Source organism: Aptenodytes forsteri, unplaced genomic scaffold (assembly GCF_000699145.1).
Source record: "Aptenodytes forsteri isolate BGI_AS27 unplaced genomic scaffold, ASM69914v1 Scaffold398, whole genome shotgun sequence".
NCBI classification, from domain to species: domain Eukaryota; kingdom Metazoa; phylum Chordata; class Aves; order Sphenisciformes; family Spheniscidae; genus Aptenodytes; species Aptenodytes forsteri.
In genome coordinates, this window is record NW_008794545.1 from 159,355 (window position 1) to 186,478 (window position 27,124).

General features: G+C 39.6%; 2 protein-coding genes across 2 annotated transcripts in view; one reads left to right on the plus strand and one right to left on the minus strand.

The window, feature by feature from the left end:
• Positions 1 to 11,018, plus strand: part of FBXL2 (F-box and leucine rich repeat protein 2) — a 77,237-nt gene extending 66,219 nt beyond the window's left edge. The window contains exons 13-17 of the mRNA XM_009272431.2: positions 2,405 to 2,465; positions 3,920 to 3,964; positions 4,260 to 4,316; positions 8,256 to 8,468; positions 9,455 to 11,018. Coding sequence (XP_009270706.1) covers positions 2,405 to 2,465; positions 3,920 to 3,964; positions 4,260 to 4,316; positions 8,256 to 8,468; positions 9,455 to 9,562 — 484 coding nt within the window. The 3' untranslated portion in view covers positions 9,563 to 11,018. The remainder of the gene's footprint in view (positions 1 to 2,404; positions 2,466 to 3,919; positions 3,965 to 4,259; positions 4,317 to 8,255; positions 8,469 to 9,454) is intronic.
• Positions 11,019 to 11,683: 665 nt separating this feature from the next.
• The window catches only part of UBP1 (upstream binding protein 1 (LBP-1a)), a 48,717-nt gene continuing 33,276 nt past the window's right edge, over positions 11,684 to 27,124 (minus strand). The window contains exons 11-18 of the mRNA XM_009272433.1: positions 22,395 to 22,498; positions 21,490 to 21,544; positions 21,213 to 21,303; positions 18,251 to 18,341; positions 17,431 to 17,540; positions 15,762 to 15,904; positions 15,123 to 15,174; positions 11,684 to 13,569 (exon numbers count right to left, since the gene is read on the minus strand). Of these exons, the coding sequence (XP_009270708.1) occupies positions 13,532 to 13,569; positions 15,123 to 15,174; positions 15,762 to 15,904; positions 17,431 to 17,540; positions 18,251 to 18,341; positions 21,213 to 21,303; positions 21,490 to 21,544; positions 22,395 to 22,498 (684 nt within the window). The 3' untranslated portion in view covers positions 11,684 to 13,531. The remainder of the gene's footprint in view (positions 13,570 to 15,122; positions 15,175 to 15,761; positions 15,905 to 17,430; positions 17,541 to 18,250; positions 18,342 to 21,212; positions 21,304 to 21,489; positions 21,545 to 22,394; positions 22,499 to 27,124) is intronic.

The following is a 27,124-nucleotide window of genomic DNA, read 5'->3' on the forward strand; positions in this document are numbered from 1 at the left end:
GCTTTCCATGATATCGCTGTGTTCTGCAGCTGTTACCACTCACAAATGACATCTTGAAAAAAAATCCTAAGCTTGGCCAACTCCCTTCAGCTGTTTTTTTTTCCCCCTACATCAAGATATAGCTGCGTCCTCATCCCTTTTTATATCTGCTCATATAAGTGCTTGATACCTTCTCTGTTTTTGTTTTTTAGCACTTTTTAGTGTTAAAATACTAGTAGGTGTTTTGGTGAGGCTTATCGAGAAAAGCACTCATGAACCATGGATGTCTTTGTCTAGGTGGGACTGTGAAAATTAGGATCATATTGCTTTTAATCCCACCAGTGTTGAGACCACCTGCTGCTAATTCAACAGGAGTAGGGAGGTGCTGTGTGCAGAGACACTCCAGGTGTGCCCAAAAGACATCTGTAGACAGTGAATGCAACTGTGAGGTCTGTCTCAGAGAACATTGCTTTATAAGAGTGGGGAATCTGCTCTGGGATGTCGTTTTGCCTCATCAGCTCCTACGTTAGGTACTTTGTCACGAATCACTGGATGGGAAATAAATGTCAGCTGTATCTGGAAAAAAGAAGAGCCCTCTGTAATTAAGTACGATCACTAAAACAAAGCAAAAATTAGAACTTTGCTCATGTTCATGCTGACCAGTGCCTTCCCACCTGTTTTTCATACTGGGACCTGATTGATGCAGTGTGTGTATATATAGCTCACTCTCCCCATTCTGCTTTTCTGACTGACTGCACACCCAATTTCAGGAAAGCTAGAGCTTCCTTCTGGTTTCTTACTCCCCTGTTTCCATATTATTTTCAACGAGATGTGCAGTAAGTAGCATCCTCACTCTTTTGCACGCTGCGGATGTAATTCCCCCCCCCCCTTTAAAGTCAGAAATGTAATGAGGTTAGGGATCCAATGGTTGCAAGTGTAGATAGAGTTGAAAGCAAGTAAATGACATAAGGGTAACATGTGACCTGAATAATTTTTTTTGTTGGTGTTGCTGGTGGTTTTTTTCCCTTTCCTATCCAGCATCCTAGGTAATTTTCAGAGTAGCTGAGAGTATTTTATGGTAGGTTGCTAACTGCCCTTGATGGAAGGGCACAAAGGGCACGAAGTTCCCAAATGTGAGTCCGGAAAGAAAATCCGGACTGTCCATTTGGAAAGCAGTACCTGTCTTGCCACCTCTCTGTTGGCTGCTCTTGAGTTTCCATCATACTTCTGAACCTCGTTGAAGACTAGCACTCTGGAAGTGGTTATCAAGGGTGTAGCCTGTGGGGCTGCTTACCTCTAAACTCAGCTGCGATCTTGCTTTTGGCTTGGAAAAGGTTGATCCAGCAAAGTTACAGTCAGAGCCCCACATCCCCTACTCTGGTGGGGTTGTATTTTTCTTGTGCATGCAGCATGGCTTTTCCCTTTGCACTTTATCCATTGAGAGGGTGCTTTCTAATGACCTCCTAAACCAGTGGAAGGATCTAGATGCCTCTAAGTGTGTACCACAGCAAGAGGTTCTTTTGTCCATCTTGCCCTGCCTCCTCCCCCACCGACCCCAGTATAGAAGTAGTGTTTGCTGTGGTGAGTGGGTAAGTGGTGAGTGGGTAAGTGGCACTTTGTGCTTCTCATTGCACAGTGCTGTGATTTCCCCTTATTCATCTTGATACTTACTCCACCTGCAAAGTAAAAAGTGTTCATTGAAAAAGAAGAAAAAGAAAACGATGACAAAAAAGCAGTTACGGGATGGAGGCCTGTTCTATGTACTAGTGGTGCTGTTTGGGGCAGTTGACCTTTTTTTGTCAGTACTGCTTCCCAGTACCTCTCAAGAGTGTTAGGTTTATCTTTCCAAAACACTGTGTTATTTTCTTTAAGGTTGTGTTGGTGTAGTTTATTGTCTTTACTGCGGGCTTAGAGAATTTAAGCTCCTTGCTTTTCAGTAACTTGCTTCACTGTGCTTCATGCAGAGGCTCTGAGTGCATTTCTAGTAAGCAGTTTCTCAGTTTTGTGGCTTCCCAGCATCCTGTGTTTAGATAACAGGTTTTAGATGTGGGCTTCATCTGCATTTTCCTTAACTCAGGGTTTATTCTCCCATCTCTTTCCTTAGATAACACATGAGAAAACTTGAGCATTGTGCTGTCTCACTGAAAAAAGAGGTCAAAGGGCCTATAATTATGTATAATTTTTTTCCACTAAGTGTTGAGAAGATTTGAGGATTGAACTTAATGTGTTCTGTGACTATTAGAGTCTTCTGATAAGCTGGATCAAAAGTCTGCTTAGTGCTTTTTAATTGCAAATTACTGTGAAAAATAGGCTTATATGTACATTTGCTATTGAGAGCTTTAAGTTGCAGAAGACAAATTTGTATCTCAAATGCATTTGCTTTTCTCTACGTTAACGTTTTCTTTAACATCTAAAACTTTTCCAGGATTTTGGAAGCTGCAAGATGTTCACATCTTACAGATGCTGGTTTTACCCTTCTAGCACGGGTAAGGGTCATTTCAGAAGGTTGGAGCTTGCCTTGTTTTCATTGCTGCTGAGCAGCCGTGAATTGATGTAGTCCTGCTGGGAAGGAATATGAGAAGAAGAAAAATAAAGTAGGAAGAACCCAGTGGAGGAGGGGACTAAAAAGTGATTTTATTTCTGGATTATACTTAGAGCTGCCACTTGATCTATTTTGCCATCTATCATTGCATTTTTCACTTCCCCCCCCCCCCCCTTTTTTTAGTATGTTTCAATTGGATTTATTATGCTTAACATAATTCTAAACTTGTGTTATGTATTCTAGCCAAATTTCCCCTATAAAGATGACACATACCCTTGTGATATTTACACCCCCAAAAATCACCATGTAATAGATTATTCTGAGCATACCTTTAAGTTACAAAAATACTTACACTGTACATTATAAACTATAAGCACTTGTGCCCTGATTCATGCTGTAAGTATGTGAAGTAAGCATATAGATTGTATAAAATGCTTCAAGTTAGGCTTGTATGCTTGCTGGTTTAGGAAATCTGAACACAAAAATAATACTCTGTAAACAGGGTTCATTTACACTACTGATATTTAGTGTGAATGAAAGTTTTTTCTAGCCACAGTGGTTAAACCGAGTGATTTTTCTAATCATTCAGGACTACAGCCTTGGGCTTTCGGTAGTCACCTCAAGCCTGCTTCTGGGAGCTGCAAGTTACACCATTTTTTCATATGCCTGTAAATAACAGGGTTTGGGGTTTGGGCTGAGCCGTGGCACCATGTGATCTGCTGCGAAGTCACAAGGTTACATCATTTTCTTGAAATTAGTCATGATCAGTCATTGAAAGCACTTCTAAAAGCTTGCTAGGGATCTCTCAGAATACTGGGAAAATTGCTTGTATAAATGTGAAGTGCAGCTTTCTCCCAGCCTTAAAGTGGACCCTATTTTAATATTTTCAGCATTCATTAGCAAAGCAAATTGTTTTTAAGGCTTCTTTCTAAAGTATGATGGTGAAGAGAGATGTTTCACAGGCTTAAGTGTGTTTCAGATTAGTTGGATTCATCTGTATGCAGATTAGTTGGCTTTAGTGCAGAGGCTGTAAATACCATAGGTTTGAATTGAAATCGACCCCAAGAGGGGGACGGGAAGCAGGGGTGAGTGAGTACTGATCCTATACATACTGTTCCAAACCTTACAGGGCACGGAGGAGAAACTTCACTACGTAAGAGAGAGGCTGAAAATGTAGAGGTTTGGGGAGGAGGTGTGTTGCTTGTGGATTTTTTTTTGTTTTGTTTTGTTTTGTTACTATTTTTTGTCCTTTGGTGATCAAATACTTGAAGGGATTTAGCTCACAATTTCCTCTTGGAAGCTGTGCTTTCCCATATTACTAGCCCTGTGCATGATTTTATGTCTATATGTTGTTTTATTTTGTCTTTTGTTTATCTGTTTGATTTTTGTTTATTTTAGAATTGCCACGAGCTGGAGAAGATGGACTTGGAAGAATGTGTTTTGGTGAGATTTAATATGAAAAGGAATATTGAATGTCCAGTGTAAGAATGCAGTGCCGATAAGAACATTAGCACTTTCAGTTAAATGTGCTTTGTTTTTTATTAATAGTGCTGTGTTTATGATAGTAAATAAAAATAACTATTGGGAAATTCTATACGGGGAAATATTTGAAGAGCAACAGGTGATTGGGTGTTTTCCAGAAATAACAGAACCTTCATCTGGTAGAGAGAGATCCTATCCGAGGGTTGGCCCTCCTGCTGTCTGTTGCTTACGGTTGTTTGGTTTCTTTTATTTCTAGATAACTGACAGCACATTGATACAACTTTCTATACACTGTCCTAAGCTACAAGCATTGGTAAGTTTAACTTTTTATTTGTGAACTTTAATACATACCTCCAAAACCACACATGTGCACAACTCCTTCAATGTAAAAACGAGCTGTTTGCTCTGGGTCTGGAAAAAGTTCCTGAGGTAGTATGACACTGTGCAAAATATATGCAAGTTTCATAAGTGTTCTAAAAGAAGCAGGTTACTCCTAAAATATTTACATGCATTGTGATAAAAAATATTACCAAATCAGTGAGTAATAACCAGAAAGCTTATTTTTTATGGTTAACATCCTTCATATTTGATTACTTAGTTAAAATAAAACTTTCCATCGGAAACTAACAGTACTCAGACCTTTATAGATACTCTTAAGTGTTCACTAATGGTTATCTTAGGGAGAAGAATGTTCTAAGTCAAATACTGAATAAATAAAACCACCCAGTGAAGATAAATGTAATCACTCTGTAATCAGTTTTGCATGCAAGCAGTTTTTCCCAAGGACTACATTTACATAGTAAATTATGGAAATTTTTTTGACCTAGACTTTTGAACGTAATTGGAGAGGATTGAGGTGCCTTCAGTGGGGTACCCTGCTGACTGTATTTCAAAGAACTGGTTTTTAGGGAATGGTTGCTTAGATCTTTCAGAACATCAGAAACCATTTCAGGCGACATAAATTTGGCTGTTCTTCAGTCAAGGTACTCCAAAATTACTAGATCGTCATTACAATAGAGGCTCCTGTCTTTAGAGCCAATTGTACCATAAGTGTAGATTTGTTACATACTACTTCAAATGTACCTGAGAGAACAAGTATCTTTATAATCTGTTCTTAGATGGGATTAAAGGAAGGTTTGCTGCTTCATTAATTAAATTGTCTTATGATTGGTTAGTGTTACTTACTCAGTGTTACTAAGGTAGCAACATGAGGAGAGATGGCTTTTAAAAAGGAGCTTCTTCACTATTTTTTTTATTGTTATTTTTTTTTATTTTTGCTTGTTAATTGTCCAACCTCATTTCTGTACCATAATTCTTAATGTTAAGCCAAACAAGAGTTGTCAGGAGATGTAGAGCCATTTATATGGGACACTTTCTGTTCTTTTAAGACAGATGTGTTTTCGTATTGTAACCCCAACCGTAACCAGTACTTGCAAGAGATCTTTTATACCAGTTCCACCAGTGCGTCACCAGAGATATCATAAAACCTGCTAACTTTCAAGTATTTTTCTCAACCTGCTCCTGTTTGCTGGCCTCTGTGTGTTAGCCCATGGACGGGGAAGTGTGGTATTGGTAAAATAACATACCTTTTCTAAGGGAACCAGAAAAATATATCTTTTTTGTTGATGTGTATATCCTGTGTGTGGGAAGGATACATACTCAAAGACTGTGAGTGAACAGTGATGGCTGAGAATTACAAGGAAAGAAGAAACAGACTAGCAGGTGCCGAATACCCTACGTGAACTCATCTTGATACTTCAAATGTGAAATCACGTACTGTTGATGGTTCTGTGAACTCTTGTGTAGCTGTGCTTTACCATATGTTTAGGTATATTTGCAGTTTAAGCCAATATTTTGGAGTTGCAGAAATCAACTTTGAATTTGTTTCTTGGTGTTTGGAGACTCAGCAGATGGTGGAAATAAGCAAAAGCACTGTTAGACCAATTATAACTGTTACATCTTCATCAGTATCAGAGCACTCAAATGCTTTATTACTTACTGGACTTAAGACGTAATTTCTGGTGAAAGTGTTTTAATAATTGTACATTCAAATTATTAGAGGAAACTGTGAAATACTCATGATATTCCTGGAGATGAGAAAATAATTGAATTCTTCAGTGAAGTTGGTCATACTGTTTCTTACCGTCACAGTATATCATGCCATATTTGATCTATACACAGCATTTAGTGTGTATTAACAAAAAAACAAATTTGACCCTATCTCTCTTTTCTAAAGATTTCAAGCAATTGTCTTCGTAAAATTCCACATTATTAACATGTTCTAACAGGATTATGAAGTCAGAAAAATCATGTCATTTAATACAAAGTATGTATCATTTGGCATATTTGTTTTACAAAGTTCTGTGAACTCAGCTGTACATCCTGTATTGTCCTTTCAGCACCAAATACAGTGTCTCAGGAAAGCTGATTTTATAAGCTGCTTACTTCCTGGGACAGAAAACTCTTAATTAGCCAGCAGACTGCTGCTGTAGCCGACAGCTTCACATAACCTCCTGTCCTTCCTTGAAACAGCAGGTCTATTATAAATGTTCTTTAACCCTGCAACTGCTGATGGTTTCCAGGCTGTGAGCCAAATCAAATGCTCAGAACACGTACATAAAGAAAGTAGGTATAGGAGGGAGCTTAAATATTTGAAGAGTTGATAGACTTGCAGAATGTAAACTGTCATAAGATAAAACGCTGTTGATAGGGGCAAGCGCTTCATTTCTGTTGCCTTTTGGAGACCGTGTGCCCCAGTTGTGGTGTTGCTTGGAGTCACTGCCAGCTGCTCACACTCGGTGAGTGAGTAAAGTTGGACCAGCTGGAGCTGAAGGGAAGCTGCCGGGGTGGCTCCTCATCAAACCCGAGGGGAGTTGCAGACCTGTCTCCCAGCCTCTTCTCTGGTTACTTGTTCATCCTGTTCAGCGAAGGTGAAAAAAAGTTGAGGGGCAAGTTGCTCTAAAGGGCAGGACAGACCCTGTGTGTCTGGTAGCAGGCAAGAAATGCTCGTGACTCTAGCTGAGGTAAAATGAGGGTAAGCCATGGTTGGTAGTCCTCAAGCTTCCTTGTCAGGCTGAAGTAAAAGGAGATAGATGTGTTGTACCCAGAGAAGGGAAGGATTACTTGTTTGATTCAGATGATTGGCAGAAGGTACTTTTGAGCACTACTGTTAGCTTGTGCAGCGTTAAAAAGGGCTTTTGGATTGCTGCAAGTGTTTCTTCATCAGTTGCTGTCTGAAAAATACTTGTGGCAAGGAAATGCTACTTCAGAACCAGTCACCATTAGACTTAGATACAAGAACAGGCAAGACACAGGGCTGAGCAGAAAGCAGGGAGCTCGCTCAGAGCCCAGGGCGAGAGTAGTAAGAGTTCATAGATCCTGCACATTTCTAGTGCAGAAGACTTGAGAGCATTCATTTCACTGGTGACAAACAGTGGTTTTTAAGCCCCCTCCGAGGAAAGTCTGTTTCCTGTTGTCGTCATCATCATTGCTTCTCTGGAAGTCATGAATTCCCTAACGGAACCAGGAAACTGCTTTATGTGGTGCCTCTGCCTGAGATGCTGCAACTTCTTCCATGCTCTTGAAATTCAAGGGAGTAAAAAAATAAGCTAAAGAGAAGCAGAATTTTTTAGTTTGTTATGCTGACTGTTGCAGAAAAGACCTGCTCCTGCAGCTGTACAAGATGTTTATTACTCCTTGTATGTACAGCCTGGGATGCTGAGCGCTCACGGTTTTCCTGAAATCATCATTTGGCAGATCAAGTCCAGTCTGATCGTTCTTTATCTGTGTGGACTTGCACAGGCTTGGTCCTGGCGGTATGTATGAAAATGTGGTAGCTGTGAAACAGTAACTCCTGTCAGTAGATCCTCATCTGTTCCTATATGTTCTTGATCGTCCTTTAAAGTTGTCTCCTGTTTCTGGCGTGGCAGGTGTTGTTTGCACCCATTGGTAATGGAGGTGCGTGACAATTGGCACAGAATTTCCATGTTCATAGAGAGCAAAGGGGCCTGAGGAGTTTGCCGGCGATGCTTGTTTTGGGACTCTACTTGTTTTGAAGCAAAGTTAAAAATAAAGTACAGCCCTTTTGTTAAGCAGAGCCGTTTCTTTTGTTATTCTTCTGGATTTCAGCTGTACGCTCTTTGTAACTGTTTAACCACTAGAACAAAGGAGGTTGAAGAGGACTTCTGAGGTTTAGAGGATAGAGTAACTTAGGACTGAGTGATGTCGTTAACTGTTTGCCTCTCCGTTTTAGAGCTTATCTCACTGTGAATTGATCACTGATGATGGGATTCTTCATCTGAGCAACAGTACGTGTGGTCACGAGAGGCTGCAGGTCCTGGAGCTTGATAACTGTCTTCTCATCACTGACGTGACTCTGGAACACCTGGAGAACTGCCACAACTTGGAGAGAATTGAGCTGTATGACTGTCAGCAAGTCACACGAGCTGGAATCAAACGAATCAGAGTACGTGTTTGCTGACTTGCTCTGGCGGGAATGCCCGAGCTGTTGATACTGCCTGAGATTGTATGAATCCTGCAGATGTCCCAGGCAAGGGAGGATGGAAAAAGAGAGTCTGAACGTTGTTCTGCTAGGTCCCCATCTCTAGGGACTAAACATAGCTTTTCTATATGAGCCGTCATAATTGTCCGATTCTGTTTATAACTCATGACACTTTTGCTGTTGGAATGGCGAGTGCTTTTCTTCTGCTTTCTGTATTTTTTCAAATACAGGCTTCTGTGTTTTTAGGATTGTGTAGTGGCGTTCTTTAATTCTCCTAAAATACACGTTAATACGCAGTGCCAATAGTAAACCATCTGCGTGGAGATTTCAGTTAATGGGCTGTAGGGCCGTTAGGCCCTGGAATCCAGCCACAAACTCTTCTTCTCCGTGTACCTCCCCCGTTAGGTCAGGGACCGCCTACCTTGGGGGGGCAGCGTTTAGCCGTACTGTTACAACTCGTCTGCAGCTTCGTATCCCAGATTCGTGTCCAAACACTTTTGCAATTGGAAAGCTCATCCCTGATAGCGGTTACCGAGGGCAGATGCCCTGTTCTATTCCATGCTGCTTTCTAGGATGAGAGAAGCAGGGAATATGGGAGACAAGACACAGACGAGTTTCTCTGCAGTAGCCAGGGGTCCATCTCTCCCCTGCAGCAGAACACACGCCTCTCTTCATAGAGGGCTCTCCAGGCTGATCGGTGCTGTACTGGGAAATAAGTGGGAACCCTGAGCAGGTGAGTGCCCAGACGTCAGCATGCCTTCGCTGGATGGGACGTGAGAATTACGTGTCAGGAGAAGACAGCTTGGATAGTACCAAGCGTATAGATGGTTTCTTCGTAGCTAACCAATCTTAATGAGAGCTGACCTGTTGGCAGTAATTGAGGCGTACTGCTTCTTTTTACTAGTTATGTTTATTTCTCTCCCATTATAATGCAGACTTTTCATCCGCAGGCTCACCTACCTCACGTGAAAGTTCATGCTTACTTTGCTCCAGTAACTCCCCCTCCTTCGGTAGGAGGGAGCGGACAGCGCCTCTGCAGATGCTGTATTATTCTTTGACAGTAAGTGCAACCACGCAAAGTTTGTTGTTGTTGTTGAAGAAAAGAATGGGACTGCAAGTCAGTGGAAGGAATTGGTTTCCTGACAGTCCTGATGGTGGTGTTTGGTCATCCAGTTTTGTGACAAGAAAAGCATTTTTTTCCAGGTAAAAATCTTAACGTAATGTGCAGCTGTGGATTAAGTTGGTGATGCTTCGGTTTGTATTAGTAACTCCTTCCTTCTGTTGGCATGAGAACTGAAGTACCGTGTAAAATGTGGGGGCATTTCAGCTAGCAGCTACTTGGTGAAAGTTCACTAAACGTGGAAGTTAATTTGCATTTGTAAGCACGATTCAGTGTGAAGTTCTAACGTAACGTGGGGCTTGAGTCCGACACACCAAGGAACTGAACCTGCTGTTCTGTAATATACACGAGAGATTAAATACCAGGTTTAAGGACAAATCGGCTTTAGCAGATGTTGACCAAAAAATGCAAGGTAATCATGAGCTCTTAGAGCAAAACAGCTTATACTTTTTCATGATTCAGCTTCATATTTAATTATGTAACAGGACATAATAGGTAATGTCAAAAGGTAAGATAGTACCTCAAGTTAACTATATAAATAGAAACACGAGTTTTCAAGTTTTTGAACTTGGTTCAGTTGAACTATGTATTAGTATAAAGCTTGCCTGTCACTGAAGCACGTTTTATGCCTAATGCCATCGGCCTTTAAAAGGGGTAAGAAATCCACTCTGGTAGAGCGTGTGCACTCTACTGCAATTGGCTGCCACACTCGTGTGTGGTGCTTACTATAATGCCATTCCTCTGTGTCCTCAGTTACCTCCTCAGTTTGTAAGGAAAGGGATGCAGCGGCTCTAGGAAGAGGGGTGTATTCTTCATGCTTTTCTACAGACGAAGAATGGAAACCAGGTTCAGTTACAGGAACTGTGATGGAGCGAGGAATTCAGTTCAAGCTGTTTGTCCCACCCGTTTTAGGGACACAGCAAGCAGCTGGGCAAATAAATCTGCAGGCAGGAGTTGAACCAAACCAAACCTGTGGTTTTCAAATGTAGAAAGCCAAACTCTTCACATTTGGGTTATTTAAGAAGCTGTCAACTTCTGAGTGATGATAATAATAATAATAAAATCTATGTATTAACTCTTCAGGCCATGCTTTCATCCTTAGTTTTTCAGTGCTATAGAGGGTTAGATAAATAAACTTTTTTATGTTAAGCAACTTAATTATCTGAGATAAACTACTCAACAGTTCAGAAAGCTTTTTTGTGTAAGAGTGATTGTGTGTGTGTGTGTGTATGTTTTAAGAGTTCAGGGCCTGTGTGTTTACTGAAAACTAATAGAAATACTGGCTTAAAAAGCAGTTGGAGAAGCTGCTATGGGATAGTACTGCAATTTCCCCTCAAAATTTTAAGCTACTTTTTAAGAGGAGTGTGAACATTAGAAGAGAGACTTTTATGGACAACAGCGGCTGTGTTGTGTTCGTGCTTCACACATTCACAGACGATGGGGACAAGGTCTCAACTTAGAGGATAAATGACAGATCGGAGTGCAGTACATGCATTTCTTTACTACTACAAAATAAGCCAATCAGGGCTTGTTTTGCACAGAAGTGGAGGAGTGTTGTTACAATCATACTTAGAGTTCCATTAAGATACTGCTGTAATGGAGAGTTTTAAGCAAATTTTATTCTCAACTGTACCAGGAAAGCCACTGGTACCAGTATGTCAAGATGTGTTGCCTTTTGTTGGCTCATTTTTTTTTCTAAGAACATAATGTAAGTCTATCACATTAAAGATGTACAAAACCAAATGGAACCTACTCTGATATAGGACTCTTAAATAAACAATCAGCTGATGTCAAATTTGAATTTGTTTCAATTATTTCAAGTTTAACTAAGTTTTCTATTAGGAGCAGAAGACCTACGTGCGTGTGTCGGGTGCAGGATAAACTACAGAGCTGGCTTGCTTCCATTATTTACCTTTACCTACCATTATTGCTAGGGTAGGTCTCGCAGTTAATCTAAATCTTAACCACAGAAGTATTGCTAATGTGTGTGTGTGGGGGGGGAAGTAAAAAAAAGAAAGCACATTTACTGGTTGTGGGGAAGTAAAAAAAAGAAAGCACATTTACAAAATTATTGAAAAACATTTATTATACTTAAATTGAAATGTGTACATCTTATTAAAAAACAAAAGCGATTTGCTGGTGCCATAATTTAATTCCAATTTCAAGTGAGCTGGACAAACTACTGTACAACTTTCAATATTCTTTAAAATTAGATATTTGGATACTTTCCAATCAAGGATTTTTCCACTTTTATAAAACGTTTGGATTTGAATACGGTGTGAGCTGAAAAGACACAAGTGTGTCAGTTCAAGAAAATACCAGGACCAAACAATACCCAAAGATGAACAACTTATAGGCAGAAATGTTTAAGTACATAAAATTTTACTTTCAGTGCAGAAGAAACAAAAATAGGAAAGAAACTCTAGCTTTGATGAATTTAAATTTTCAAAATGCTACAGCTTTTAAGAGCTTTTCTGCTAAGCACTCGAGCCAGTTATGAAAGAGGGAACGAAAAAAAATCAAAGTTGCTTTTTTACATGCTGTAGTCGTCGTTTACCTTGAACACTGCAGCAGAAAAAGCAAACTATTCCCAAGCTTTTAAGCCAGAGATGAAGGTGGAACTTTTCAAAGGCACAAAACAACAGCTGTGAAACTGTCACTTAATACCTTGTGAAGTGGTCCCCTCTAAGTACCTAACCAGTTGAAACTTAATGTTAACATAGGAAATGCTGTGCCGTGTCTCTGCAAAAAATACCCAAAATATTGAAAAAGCACATTGCCTGTTTCAAAGAAAAGTAAATATTTGGTCATAGGGAAGAGGCACTGTAACAGCTGTAGGGTATGGATCGGAGGGGGAAGAAAGGTCAACAGAAAAGGTAAGAAAGATACTTGTCCATAATAGCAACTACAGCAAGGCATCTACCTGCTGGTGAGGAGACTAAAACGATGTATGTTTAGTGTTTCTTAAGCAATTTACTTGATGTTGCTGAAAGCTATGACAGCCCCGTGGTGCCAGTGGGTCATCTTCCCTCATCAGCATAATTCCACTAAGTCGGTCATAAAAATCCACCTCTCACTGCTAGTATTTTTAAACCCACAATTTTACGAGCAAAGAGTTAAACTGCAGCAGTGCTCCGCAGAGAACCTAGGAAACTAAACATAAAGGATGCATAGGCAATTCTTTTCCATTAAATTTGTTAAAGCAAAACACAATTACTTGGTACCCCATAGGATTTATATTAATCCCTCCAATAAGGTACTATTGATAATGCAGTTTGCTGCATGCATATATTGCATCTGTCTAGGGCTTCTTAAAAGCCCTGTTCTGGCATTTACACTTCTTACATACACTCTTATACACAATTTACACGGGAAGCTGTTTTGACAGCTTTACTCTCGAAGACCCGACAACCTGATCACGATCAGCTGAACTACTCATCTCCACACGGATTAATATGTGCTCTGCTAACATCAAAAAAATAAAACCAGCATAAGGTACAAGCACGTAATAGACAAACTGGCACAGAAAGGTAAATGCCCCAAAATGAGTTTACATTCATCTCCAACTGGATACAGAGAATAGAAAAGCAACAGTGCTTTGCTTCTAGAAACTGTATCTACTGGCCGTAATTTGCCTTGGTTCAGTAAAGGGCAAGCACCTTTGCTTACATTGTCTTCCATGCCTGTACATAAGCTGTCATGGCATTATACCTCTCATGAGGACACTTAGCTATGGCAGTGATAAGAAAGTTCACCTATCAAACAGCTCATTAGAAAGGTCATTTTGTGTTTTCAATATGAAACATCTTATACGGTGAAGTTAGATCCTAAGGTTTTGGATGATCTTCATAAGCTTTAGGCAGGACTTCATTCTGCGTTGGAGTATCAGTCTAGCAGTTGTGTGACATCACTTCAAAATTATATGGAAGCCTTCACCATTTTCAGCTGAAAAAGAAAAGAAGTGTCAGAACCATAAATAGACGAGCCAACGCACCAAAACATCAAAGCATGGACTTGGTTTTTACTGTGTAGAAGTAGTTCGTTACTACTCTGAACTATTAAACTTGAAACATGCGAAGTATCAGTAGCCTGCTAGTCAGACTAAACGCTTGAAGAATAACTAACTTCTTAAAATCTCTTCGGTTTGCAGTTATTTCTGAACTCTTCCTACTACACATTAAACCCACCTCATTTGACAGTGACAGTTAATATCATAGAAGGAAGTTAACTTCTGCAAGACCAATATAAATCCTTAGCGTATGTTTTTAATCATCTCTTTTGTGATGCTCAGCCTTGAACTAGAAAGCCAAATGGAAATAGTGTTAATAAAAAACCACCACCTGTGGATTTTATGCTTAGAAGCTAGCAGTACCACCAAAAGGCTTAACAACTGAGATGAATGGGACTCTAACAATCACTAACCATGTGAATAGATTGTACGCGACACAGAACACTTAGTTTCAAGTTAGGATGCTGATAAAGTGAAGCAGACTTTAAAGATACAGCTCATCTACAGGAAAAACAGAGCTTTTAAAAAGCTCCTACTTGTGCTGAACAAAAACGTTACAACTGACAATTTGTAATTGGATCTTCAAAGTTGGGACCGTTTCTGTAGGTAAAATTTGCACGGAGTCAAACTTGTCCACTGGTTATAGCAATTTCCTGGCACCTTTTACCAGAAATAAACTGGACTCCTAGGAAGGCGTGGGATTCATCTCAAACACCTGGTGTTTCAAGGGGGGGACTCACAACACACATTGAGGAAGCCTGAACAACAATGTTTGTGGCCCAAGGTTGGCTGCATCCCAGCTGCACCGCATGCGTACAACTAAGATGATTCCGCCCATTTGACAGCATGGGCTGGGGCGGAGGAGTTTGTTCTGTGAATGCTCCCGTTCAAGTCTACTAGTCGATGCTAAACAACGGCCTTACGAGAGCGAGTCTTTGTTAGGCAGAGGAAACGCGCTGTAGCCTTCCCAGCAAAACAGCCACGTCCTGCCTACAGCAACAACCTACTGAAGATGATTATTTACTAGCAATGAGAGAACAGGATTTTATACTCAGTTCTGCCAACTGTCGGGACTCGGTTACCATTTCAGAGGTACTACTTCCAGGATTATTATTTTTTTTTTAATTATTCTGAAACATCACCATTCTCGACTATTACTAACAGCATGCACTGTTTGGTGATGGTTGACTGAACTTTAAATGAGGTTTGTTACCGAGTGCTGCACTGGTTCTGAACCGAAAGCTTGGAGAAAGGACTGAGGTGCTACGCAGAGGCTGAAAGGCCTGGCTAAGAGAGGAGGAACTCATGGATATTTTCGGCCACTACTGTATGCAGATTTTTGTTTTGTTTTATTTCGCAAGTCAGCCTTCACTGGATCTGCCATTACTCTTTGCTTGGTGAAGTTTTACTAGAATAGTACTCTGCTTTAAAGGTGGCTCCTTGGTAGAATAAACAATCATGTTTTAGACTGTCAGAAAAGACACCGTACCTTTTATTGTGGTGAATAAGAAACAACTCTCATCTTGAAAGTTTTGAACCATCTGAAAAAAAAAAAAGAAGTTTTGAGTGTGACCCGAGTATGACCAATGCAAAAAATAAAGACACCGGATATTCAACACAGCCTTTTATAAGCAGTTGCGTATTTTTGGTTTTATTCAGCAAGTGACAAGCATATACCAAATTAAATGAAAATACATTACTGTCAAAATACTGCTTGTTAATCATGTGACAACCAGTTGGGAGCCCTATTACTGTTGGCTGTGTTTTTGGAACTCTAAATATGTGTAGCAGATGCTTGAATAAGCCGAGTTCAACAGTATTTAAATGCTCCCTGCCTTTGGGCATGTTCAAAAGAAATACATACTAAGTAATTACTGTGGCATGTCAGAACTATATAGACCAGTTGCCCTTCTCTTCTCATAATTTGAGTTTATTCAGGTAGAGGAAGAGTGACATTTAAAGGATCCTACTGCTCATTTTAATGTAAAGGAAAAAATACTCAATGTCTGAAAATACTAGGTTGCATTATCGAACAGAAAAAACAGTAATAAAGAAGCAAGCTTAAGAAAACCCTCCATTCTATTTAATTCGTAAGTACAATTTGTCAAGAAAATAAAATTTCCATTACCTGATCACTAACAAGAATGTGGATACCTGTGGGACCCTGTCTGTAAACCTGGTTGATCTGATGCAAAGGAATATTAAATGCCAAAGCAAGCTTGCGTGTGACTTCTGAGGCTGCCATTTCTTCTAAGTAGATTGCATGATAAACTACAAGAAAAAAAATATATTTAAATAAGCACGGTACTAATTGATAACTAATTGATAAGTAGCTGTATGAAAAAATCTGAATTTGTTTATACCCCGGGCTTTAAAAAATTTTAAAAGCTAGAAACCTTTACTTTACTCTCCCCCTCTTCTCGCTAAGAAGCATGAACTGCCATGACTCTTCTTTCAAGGTAAAGTCACAGGCACACCTCCCTGACAAGGGGGAGGCTTCTGTTTGCTCTGATACCAAAAGCAGCTTCCACATTTTTTCCTGTATCCTGCACAAAAAGGCACAGCAATGCCAAACAGACTTAAATGGCGCTTCAGAGAGTCACCTAAAGATGACTTTGGAAGTCCTTTTGGACCGTCTCAAAAGAAGCAGGGAATACGTCTGACTTACACCACTACACTGTTGCTTTAAATAAGGATGTAGGTTTTTTTTTTTTTTGGTAAAGAAAGCCTTTATCAACTGTCTGAATAAATTTCTTACAGATCATCTCAGAGCTGAAGGGTGGCGGGGCGGGAACGCAACACCGCAAACAAACAGAACAGTAAGACAAAGCAGCTATTCAGTTTGATGCTGTATTTACAGCTCTATGGCTTTAATAGTGCTAGAAGCCCTTGGCAGCTCCATGTTTGCACATTCTTCTGTCCCAAACCAAAGACTGGAGATATCCAGAGGGAAAATGTGTATTTGGCAGAGATAGTACCCTATTTACAGATCCTCCTCCACCTCAATTCTTGCATGGAAAATACACAACTACTATTATTACAGCAGCAGCCTATACAGATTTCAGTTGGTTGGGGAGGGAGGTCTCGTCACTCAAGAGCAAGAAAAGAACCATTTCAAACAGCTCCATTCTCTTAATTGTAAGATTGACACGGATTTACAATTAAATATTAAGTTCCCATCTGTGTCGAAACAACAGCTATCTCTCAGGAAAATAATACTGAAATCACGAGCCCGTACGCTGCTTGGCTGTTTTTCCTTGTCCAAGCTCTACCAGTTTTAGTTCAGTTGCACAGAAAATGACAGCAAAACCTAACTGACAATGGGAAAGAATCTAAGCGTTTTATTTACGGGCATTTATTGGGCATGGTGGTGTTGGGTTGACGGTTGGACTCGATGATCTTAGAGGTCTTTTCCAACCTTAATGATTCTATGATTCTATTTGCGCGCAGCTTTTACATGCACCTACATGCATCTGGTTAATACCTTAGCTGTAACAACATAGCACCGCTAGTTTGAGAGCTCCTTAATTAATTACCATGTAACTACAGTTAGTTTTATCAATGGACTGAAAAAAAAATCAGTGATTTAACCTCGAGAGGTTTTAAGGTTCTGCTCATCCCATGCAATGTTAAAACAGCAATGTTGTTCTGAATACAACTTCCTATGGTTTCTCTGTATACACCAGAAACAGAAACTCTGCCTCCTCACTATTTTTCTTTCTTCCTTCCCATCTACCTTGTTTTAGACTTTTTAAGACACAGAAATGGTATGCTAAGAGACCCCCTATGCGCCATACCGTATATTGCACCATTGCTGCTATCGCCATTGCCTGCATCTTGTCTTTCCAGTTGTATGCTCCTTAATGGCTCCTGACAGACATAGATTGTTAAACGGGGCCTAACAGACCTGCAATTCAAACAAATCACGTGTCAGAGAAAAGGTTACTTGCCCTGGAAATACGGAAACTGATATGCCGCAAATGTAGATTTGTTGTGCGTAACAGTATATGTGAAATGTTTTCTTTCACTGACCAAAAAAACCCAACCACCCACAAAATTAATATAATGGTAAGTGGTCTCTCAGATGCTACCGCATTTTAACAAAACTTCCATCAATTCCGAGTTCATCAAGACGCTGCTTGTTGGAATCCTGGAACATAACTACTGAGTAACGATGACGATTCTTACAAAGGTCAATGGTAACAAATACCCATTTCAGTCAGAATCGGATACATCAGTTGGGATGCTGTCTGTGTTAGCATGCCACACTTGTAACCTCAGAAGGCCTCGGGTTGTTCTTAGCTCCCCTAAGCGAGGAGTTTTGTGTCTTGGCAACAAATCCATCTGTTTCCAAGAAGTCGGCAGTGCCCAACTGCATTGGTAGCAGCCTTACAGCCTGCCTCTGAACTCGTCAGTGCCTGCGTCTCATCGGGGGTCTGCCCTGAAGGCGTACCCAGGAGGCTCTTTTTAAACATGCTGCTGCCAATTCCTGAGACAGCTCACCCAGGCATCGGGGCCCATCCTGACACTGACTTCCCAGAGCTCCCAATTCTAAGGACGGGGGATTCTAGTAACCGACAGAACAAAACCCACTCAACCTCACATTCGATGTATTACCTGGATTTCAGTGCATTATATAGCCGAATTCCATCGGCTGGACCACAGATTTGTACCAGGTCTTCTCTTGTCAGCTTTAATAAATCAGCACCTGGAGAAACGTGATTGTATGAAGTTTATTTTAGAACATCTATACTTTTTAAAATAAATCGTATGTTCATTTAAGCCAAGAATAACAAACTCCACCATTATAAAAATGGAATCCTGCAAACACAAACAAGCAAGTAAAATTTAGAGTAGGCCCTAGCTGGCACTAAGGAAAACCGACCAATTTTCCAAAGGTGGTTAGTTTCACTTGACAGTGTTCACACCTTCAAAAAAGTACAAAGTCTGCGAGGCACACAGTTTTGGTAGAGACAGATGATTGTTCTATCCAGGCAATGGCTTAAATGACTCAAAGTTTTGACTGACACCCAGGTTAATGTATTTTAGACACACAGAAAATACAGAGCCAAGACATTTGATGGTTTCTTGCATGCAATAACATGCAGTGACACTCCATGAATCATCCCAGACATTCAGCTAATGCATCGTATCCTCTATGCACTTAAGTTACCACAATGCACTCATTTATAGAAGATGCTGCTAAAGGCTGGCATAACTAAATCAGTGTGGTCAAATCAGTAAATCAGCAGCGTATGGGGTATATCCAGGTTATGGGATGCTTCCAACCAAAAGCGGGGCTTTTTTAAATGATCCTGGGAATAAGTGGTCTGTGAAAACAACTGCTTCCCCGAACATGTACTTTAGAAAAAGAAGCTGCAATGAAAGATACTAAGCAGATCTAGACACAAAATGGAAGGAAGGATCCTTCTTAGAAGCAGCATGGGTGTCAACAAAGAAAACGGTCTGAAAAATCAGCCACTGTAATAGATGAGTGGGAGGACAGGAAAAAAAAAGATAGTCTTTATTCATGAAAATACTCCATAGACGATCGAGGAATGCATAGGTAAAAGCCAGCAAAAATAATTTGTCATCATAGCCCTTAAGTACTGTAATAAAAAAACCCACCACACCTGAAGAAGTACTAAAAAAGCTACACTACACCTCTTGCTTCAAAGAAAATCTGTCAGCCAGCCACTATTTGACTTCTATAAACATATAAAGATAATGATGAAAAAGAAGAACTGCTTTAAAAGTTTTCCAAGAGTCTTTGTCAGAAATCTGGTACTGAAGTTTACCGAGAAAGCTTAGCAATCACGATACAAGAAGCACAGATCAAAAACTAACCAGCAGCAGAAGAATAAATGGTCAATTTCCAACACTACAAGGGTTGACTATAAAATATTGTGCTTTTCCATCAGGGTCCATGGTATTCAAAAGAAAATCGTGTCACTGATTAACTAAGGAGCCGTAGTGTGTCAGTCTTGATGAGCTGGTAGGTGCTGTTGGTTCCAGGGAAGCTTGCGGCAGTGCTGCCCGCTGACGTACAAGAACAGGTTGCTTTGCTAGAAGGCGTACTGAGCCACACCGAGGAGGGAATCCCAGGACGGCACCAATTTGTTTTTTCCCTCAAAGAAATCATGTTCTTGTGTACCAAAAGCTGCAGTTTTTCCAGAGGCCTCACTATCATCTCGAGGTCTGGTCAGTTTTTATTTGGAGAAGTCATACTGCCTGTGCATAGGAAAACATCGTGGACCCCTGGGGTCTCAAAACCGTAGTTATTTTTGTTGTATTACTATATTATTATTAGCAGTAGTTTACAAAATTTTAGTTATTGCTGCCCATATTGATGTCACCGGAACTATACATAAATTACTTTTACCAACACCACGTTTCCATAGTGTTTGCTGAGGAAGGTGCTGCAAATACTGTCTCATTCATTAGTGAGATTGCAGAACTTCCTTTCTCAGGCTCGGATGACACCTTCACAGCTTGTTCAGAAAGGCTAAATGTGAGCTTATTTCTCAGAACTTGTACATCCTAGCAGAAAACAGTATGAATTTTAGGCACAAAACATTAGGCAACAGCAAACAGAATTAATTAGCTACAGAAAAGACAAAACTTCGAGTCTTACAGATTTCAAGAATGCCACCTTAGAGAATCTGTACTTTCGGCCTTGACCGATCGTGGTCTTGACCAGGGAAGATGCCTGGTACAAAGGGAATTCTGGCAGAAGCATGAGCTAAGCTAAGAGGCAGAGCGTAGGAATTATTCATCAGATTCTCCCCATCAGGTCTCACCAAAGAAAACCGAGAAGGAATTTTACTCATGGTGTGTACTGTGTCATCCCGCTCTGCACAATTACATGGAGGATTAAAGAAGCAAACAGCAAATCACAGCCCCAGATGGTGCATCTATTGCTGTTTCTTGCTTCCATACATACAGTGGAAACTACACTGACACACGTTTAAGGAAGAGCAATCATACATTCTGCTGAAATGAAAAAACAAAAACAACAAAAAAAAGAAAAATACATGTAGGTAAAGGCATTCTCCTGTTGCGTGGCACTGAAGCAGAGTTCGATACAAAAAAGAATTTGTCATTTCTGTGAATAAGACGACTATTCACAGCTTCAGAGTTTGGAAGGATGAAAGCTTTATATACTACCATTAAATTTAACTCCTAAGAAAAGATGTAACATGGGGCAGATGTTAGCAATTTCTTGCACCTTCTTTGAGATCTGGCTGCCATTAGGAAATGGCATAGCAAAATAGATGGCCTGCTGGTCTGGCTCACCAAATCCATTTATTTTTCTCAAAGGACTAATCAAGGTTAAAATGATTTTGTGAACTATCGTCAGAGAAAAAAACCTAGCTTCACTTTTGGGTGTTAGGGTGAATTTGTGCAAAACACAACTAGAAAAAAAATGCCTTTCAATGCAAATTGGACATTTAATAAGTAAATTAGTAAATTACAATAAATATTGATGCCATTTTGTTCTTAGAGAATTATTTTCCCACACAAAACTTGCTCACTAACACAAAGAAAGACTCTAAATAAAAAAGTAAACTATAGATACCTGAGAAATTTGAAAAAAGCCTCGTATAGGTAGAGAACCTATGCTTGAGCAACCATTGCTGAGTTTCCTGGATTGTGGCTGAAGGATGAAGCTGCTGTAAGAAATAAGATCAAATATGATAATTTGGATATTAAAAAAAACCCCAAAACCATTAAAAAAACCTCCCTCAGTTAAACACTTCCTCAGTACCTATTAATATCAAGGTATGTATAAATCAAATGTTCTGACACAAATATACAAATATAGGTGTGATCAGTACCAGAAAGCAAACACTCACATCTCCAGACCCTTGAGAGGTTCCATCTCCTTGATGATTTGGGGAGGAAGAATTGCTACAGATAGAAAGGGGGGGGGGGGGGGGAGGAAAGAAAGTATTACTAGAATTTTATTACGCAAAATGTTTAAGCATTGCTGAAAAATAACTTGCAATTCCCAAAACAAGAAATATCACTGTTGAAAGACAAATTAAACGCTGCATAGAGTGAAACACAAGTTAAGCTCAAGAGAAAGATCATCACACTTCAATATGCAAGTCATCTGGTTCCTATTCTGTGTATTCTTCATCATCTGGAGAAGCAGCTTTACCAACACTCACGGGAGGTTATAGGGCCACTTATCTGTCTTAAAGGGTGACTGAGGAAGAGGTAGTAAAATGCAAGGCAGACAAAACAGACAATACCACTATAAATCATTCCTTGATCACCCAAGTTTAATTACAGTAGTTTCATTAATGCCTCAATACAAAATGTTTTTACCAATACAATTTCTGTTGAAAAGCTTGTAAAGATTATTGCTGGGGGTTTTTCTTGCAAATTATATTAACTGTGTATGAGGGGAACGAAGACTGTTCTTACTGAAAAAAGCTAAATAGTTTCCATAGACAAGGACTAAGTTAGAATAGTTAAAATGTAAAGTATTTGTTATATGGCAAAGGACAAGAAGAAAAGTTTCCAGCTATGTATAGTGAGAAAGAAAAATGTTGCAGCAGAAGTAAGTATGTTATAATTGAATCACATGATGTAAGTGTCAAACTCTAAAATAAACATATAGGTCAAAACAATCTCTCATTCCTCAGTGGAACCAGAAAACAGTTGCAAGCTCCTAGATTTACTCAGAAAACACTTTTGAATAAGCCTCATTTTAAAATGTTATCTTTAATTAGGATACAGAAAAGAAACCTACCTGTCTGGGACACTGTAGGTATTATGCTGAGCAGAGGTAAAAGTTGGAGCAGGAGTAGGACTGTTGTTTACAAATGTTGTAGGAGTATCAGGCCATGGTGAGCACTGAAGATAAAGAATTAAAACTTGAGTTTCTCTTGACAATACATTTTTTACTCTGATGCACAGTTCTTTCATTTAAAGCCAGGGTTTTTTCCACAGAGAATTTTGATTTGTAATTCCAAATAAAGATTCCCTCCATCCCACACATTACATGCACATACTCCAGGTAAAAATCACTTTTCTTTTATCTTGTTCTTTCAAGAAGACTCCTATTTATACTGTCTTCTGTTGACAAAGTGAAAGTTTTAGTGGTGGAACTGACAGAAGACCTGTACAGATTACTCAGTTTAAAACCAACCCACCCCAAGCCATCTGCTGAAAAAACTTCTTTCATCCTAAAAGGGATGAAGGGACTGTTTAAACTGCAGGTATCAAGACTTGGCAATAGCTGTTCACCAATAGTAAGCAAAACTATGAAGCTAGATTTCACCTTGGGGATAAATTTAATGCACCTGCCTTGACAGCAATTACATACAAATGGAATTTTCAGTAGAAATTTTGTGAATTGAAAATTTTTATGAATTTACTGCAGGACTAAAATGATGCTTACATGTACTGCCTTCTCTAAACTGCTTGGTAAACTGGAATTTTTATACACAAATTTAAGTCATCACAAGTATATGATGAGCCAGCTGTCCAATTTAGTCAGTCTTTTTTTGGATATTTTTTAAACCACCATGATAAAAGTCCTTCAAAATGAGACTAGCTTTTAGTGTTTCCAATACCATTGCAAATTCAGTATTTTAAAGAAAAATAAAAACCAAACAGATTTTGGTATGTTCAAAGACAAACGGACAGGATTAAAACAAGCAAACTGCCTAAGATAAAGTAAGCTAAGCCCATGCCTGTTAAAACAACAAAGATTTCTGATATACTTATCATGCACCAGCTAAATACCCTGTAAGGAAATTTCCAGAGTTATATCATAGCCTTGCGGGGGGTGGGGAACAAGTATGACCTAATATTAATGGACACATGTTGCAACAATTTTGTGTTGAAAGACCCTTTCGCTATCTGGGAGAAACAGTAAATGAGCACAATACCAGCTGCAATCTTCTGTAAAACAGTTCACAACATTTCTGTGCTGGACTCCAGTCCAAGTTCCCCAGCATGGCACATACAATTTAAAAAAATTCATCTTGCATACCAATAGCTGAAAAATTAGGAAATTCTTCATCTGTCCGAGATCTGACTCCAATCAGTATTTTTGCCAGCCGCTGTGTACGCACTGCCTTTGCTTACATAGTCGGAGCCACCCTTTAGACTACAAACAGTGCCATTCACACAGTGCACGCTCTTCTATGACCTTCTAGCGTTACCCACTCTTCCTCCTATTCTGTATATTCCCATCTGTTGTTTCTCTTCTCAAGCTCATTTTAATGTTAATCTCAAAGATGTTATATTACAACAGGTAGTTAAAATAGGCCTTCATTCCCTAATTATATGGTCCAAAGCCATAATTTTAAAATAAAAGCTCAACATAATAACGTTAGGTTTGTTCTTCTGAAATATTTTGGAAGTGCAATTAATTTTACTTAATTTTCTGACATTCTCTCCCGAAATTTTAATGCAAGATGTTTATCTGGACACGCAAATGCAAGCTGTACATCCTTAGCCACTATGCCATTACAAGATTCTGTTTGACGTACATTTAAATTCAGGGGCAGGGAAGAACGCATCGGTGTCAGAGATTAGCTTTTGAGCCATTCCCAAGGCATGTACTGCAGTTAATGTTCCTGTCCTTCAAGCTCAGCTGAAATTGTTCAGAACAAAACTCTGAGTTTAAATGCAGGGAGAAGCACATTTGAAATATTTCGAAAAAGAAAATCCCAACCCAAAGCAAGTAGCCTTTCTTCTATAAACACACTTTCCTACCTTGCCTCCTCTTCCAGCAAGAATGTTACTAACTATCCACTCAGAGTGAACCAGTTGGTTTAAAAAAAAAAAAAAAAGTAGTAGTAGTAATTATAATACTACTGCAACATGCCCATTGGCTCAGTTCTCCTTTCTTCTGTCTTATGGGTTGTGGAGGGAAAAATGAGTATTTGAGCACTGAGATACTTAGTTCTGAAAGATTCAAGGAAGCCTAGCATTAAAAAAAAAAAAAAAAAAAAAAAAGGCTACAGTGTATATTCTTCAAGCATCTTCTACCAATGAACACGATCTGCTTATCCTTTCGGCATCACTCACATGCACAACTGTCCCACGCTTCACAAACCCATCATGTTCAGAAACAGGATTAGACAAATTCCTGGGCATCAAATCCACTAACACGAAAAAGATGAAGCAGGGATGTGCTTTCTAACATCCTGCACGACAATTCTGGACGCTGGGGGGTTACGAGGGGAACGGATCACAGAAAGTGGCGAGGCTTCCCTGCTGCAGCCTTTCTTGAAACAGCATCTGCAGTTGCCACTGCCCGGGCAACTGCCACAGAGCACTGGACTTTAGAGACTCGTGGTCTGATCAATCAGGATATTTCTTATATTCTTAAGCCCAAAACTGAGTTAACCAAAGGACATTCAGCAAGCTAATGATACTAATACAGAAGCCCTGGCCACTGGACGTAAACTTAAAAGAAAAATGTCACTCTGTCACAAGGAAGCATCCAATTCTGTAAAAAGCCATCAGAGAACAGAAAAAAGATTCCATCGTATCTTTACCTGTAATGAAGAATGAATATATACTGGTGAATTTTCAAAGAAGTTGGTTTTGAGGTCTCGAGACTAACTGCCCTCCATTACTAGTACACTGATACAATACTACTGATACAACTGCACTGTGGAAACTATGCCTTAATTTCCAAACACTGATTAATTCTTGAGAAGGCGAAAACTATTTTGGTTTCAGATTTTTAACGTCCTTCTGTATAGGACATGAATGAAGTTATAAAGTGTTGACCAATGGTTTTACTGAGTTAAAAAGGAAGACGGGAAGTCTTTCTAAGTATGACTTTTCAGAGTCAGGATATTTAAACTCAGAACGTTCCTAACTTCTGAAGAATTGCAAAATCTCAAGTTATTCTAAGCCACTGTTTAATGTCATTTCCCTTCCTACTTCCAATCTACCCGAATCTGCCCAAATTCATGCTTTACGAGAGAGTAAAACTGAACTTTGGCGAAGAACTCCATATTGTATTCAAATACCAAATCAACATGAAAACAAAACTTTTGTTCTCCAAATTAGGCTTATTATACTTGGGCACACAGCATCATCTTTAGAGAACACAGCAGCAATTTTATTATACATGGGACAGAGCTTTTTCAATTAACCTGTAAAAAACGGGGTTCTTGCCCTAAGCAACCACAGCTGTTGTTGGCAAAAGCAAAAAACTTCTGCTAATATAGACTTAATTATCCTGAATGCAGAAGTAAAGAAGTTATTCCCAAAACGTGAAGTCACCCACATTACATATCCTGTATGCTACTGATACTGCTATATGAAGTATATATAAATGTAAGGAGAAACAAATTGAAGAAAGTCTATATACTTATGTTACTAAATTAGTTTTGCTCCAGCTCCACTTTCTGACTCTCATAGCCTCTAGAAGGTTTTATATTCTAAATTTAAGTTACTTACAGAAAATATTTAACTTCTGCACCAATCTTTCATGTCCAAAACTCTATGTTCCAATTTATTTCAAGCTCTATACCTGGAAGTCTTCTAACTTCCACGTGCCCTATAATCAGCTCTATCTGCAAAAAATGACCATTTGATCAAGTTTAATCAAATTGTACCTTTATATATTCTAGCTTGTGACATATTATATATCTATAATATAAAAATCAACTACGATACTGCAGACAGAAAAAAGTGCAAAGACCCAATTATCACAATACAAATTTGCCTGCTTTTTTAAATTCAAAGCAGGGGAAAGAATCTCGTGGGTTTTCTTCTCTTCTTCCTTAGATAAGCTCTAGCTTCTATATATTCGGAAGAGAGGAAAAAAATACAGTGCCTCCTTCATAAAATGGCCCCTGGCTGAAGGTCACCTGTACATAAACATCCGTTCTGAGGTCCAGAAGGCAGTGTTAAGTTTGTCGCCTTTTATCTCTACAGAAAAAGTCAACAGTCCATAGCACGAGAGACAGTCTTAACAAGTAGTTTAACTATGCATCTGCCTGTTTAGAAAATACTGAGATAAATACTGCAGAAATTGCAGTGGATGCACCGAATTTTGAAACATCAGATGAATAAAAAGGAGTAATGGAAAAGCATATCTAGATGGCATTCTTATGAAAATGAATGAGAAGGAAAAGATGGGTGATGGTAATTAGAAAAAAAATCTCTGGTTCTGTATTGGGTTTGCGTGGCAAGGTTCCAGTAGCAGGGGGGCTACAGGGGTGGCTTCTGTGAGAAGCTGCTAGAAGCTTCCCTTGTGTCCAACAGAGCTAATGCCAGCCGGCTCCAAGATGGACCCGCTGCTGGCCAAGGCTGAGCCCATCGGCGATGTTGGTAGCGTCTCTGTGGTAACATGTTTAATAAAGGGTAAAAAACGCTGTGCAACAGCAGCTGTGGGAGAGGAGAGAGAATATGTGAGAGAAACAACTCTGCAGACACAGGTCAGTGAAGAAGGAGGGGGGAGGAGGTGCTCCAGGTGCCGGAGCAGAGATTCCCCTGCAGCCCGTG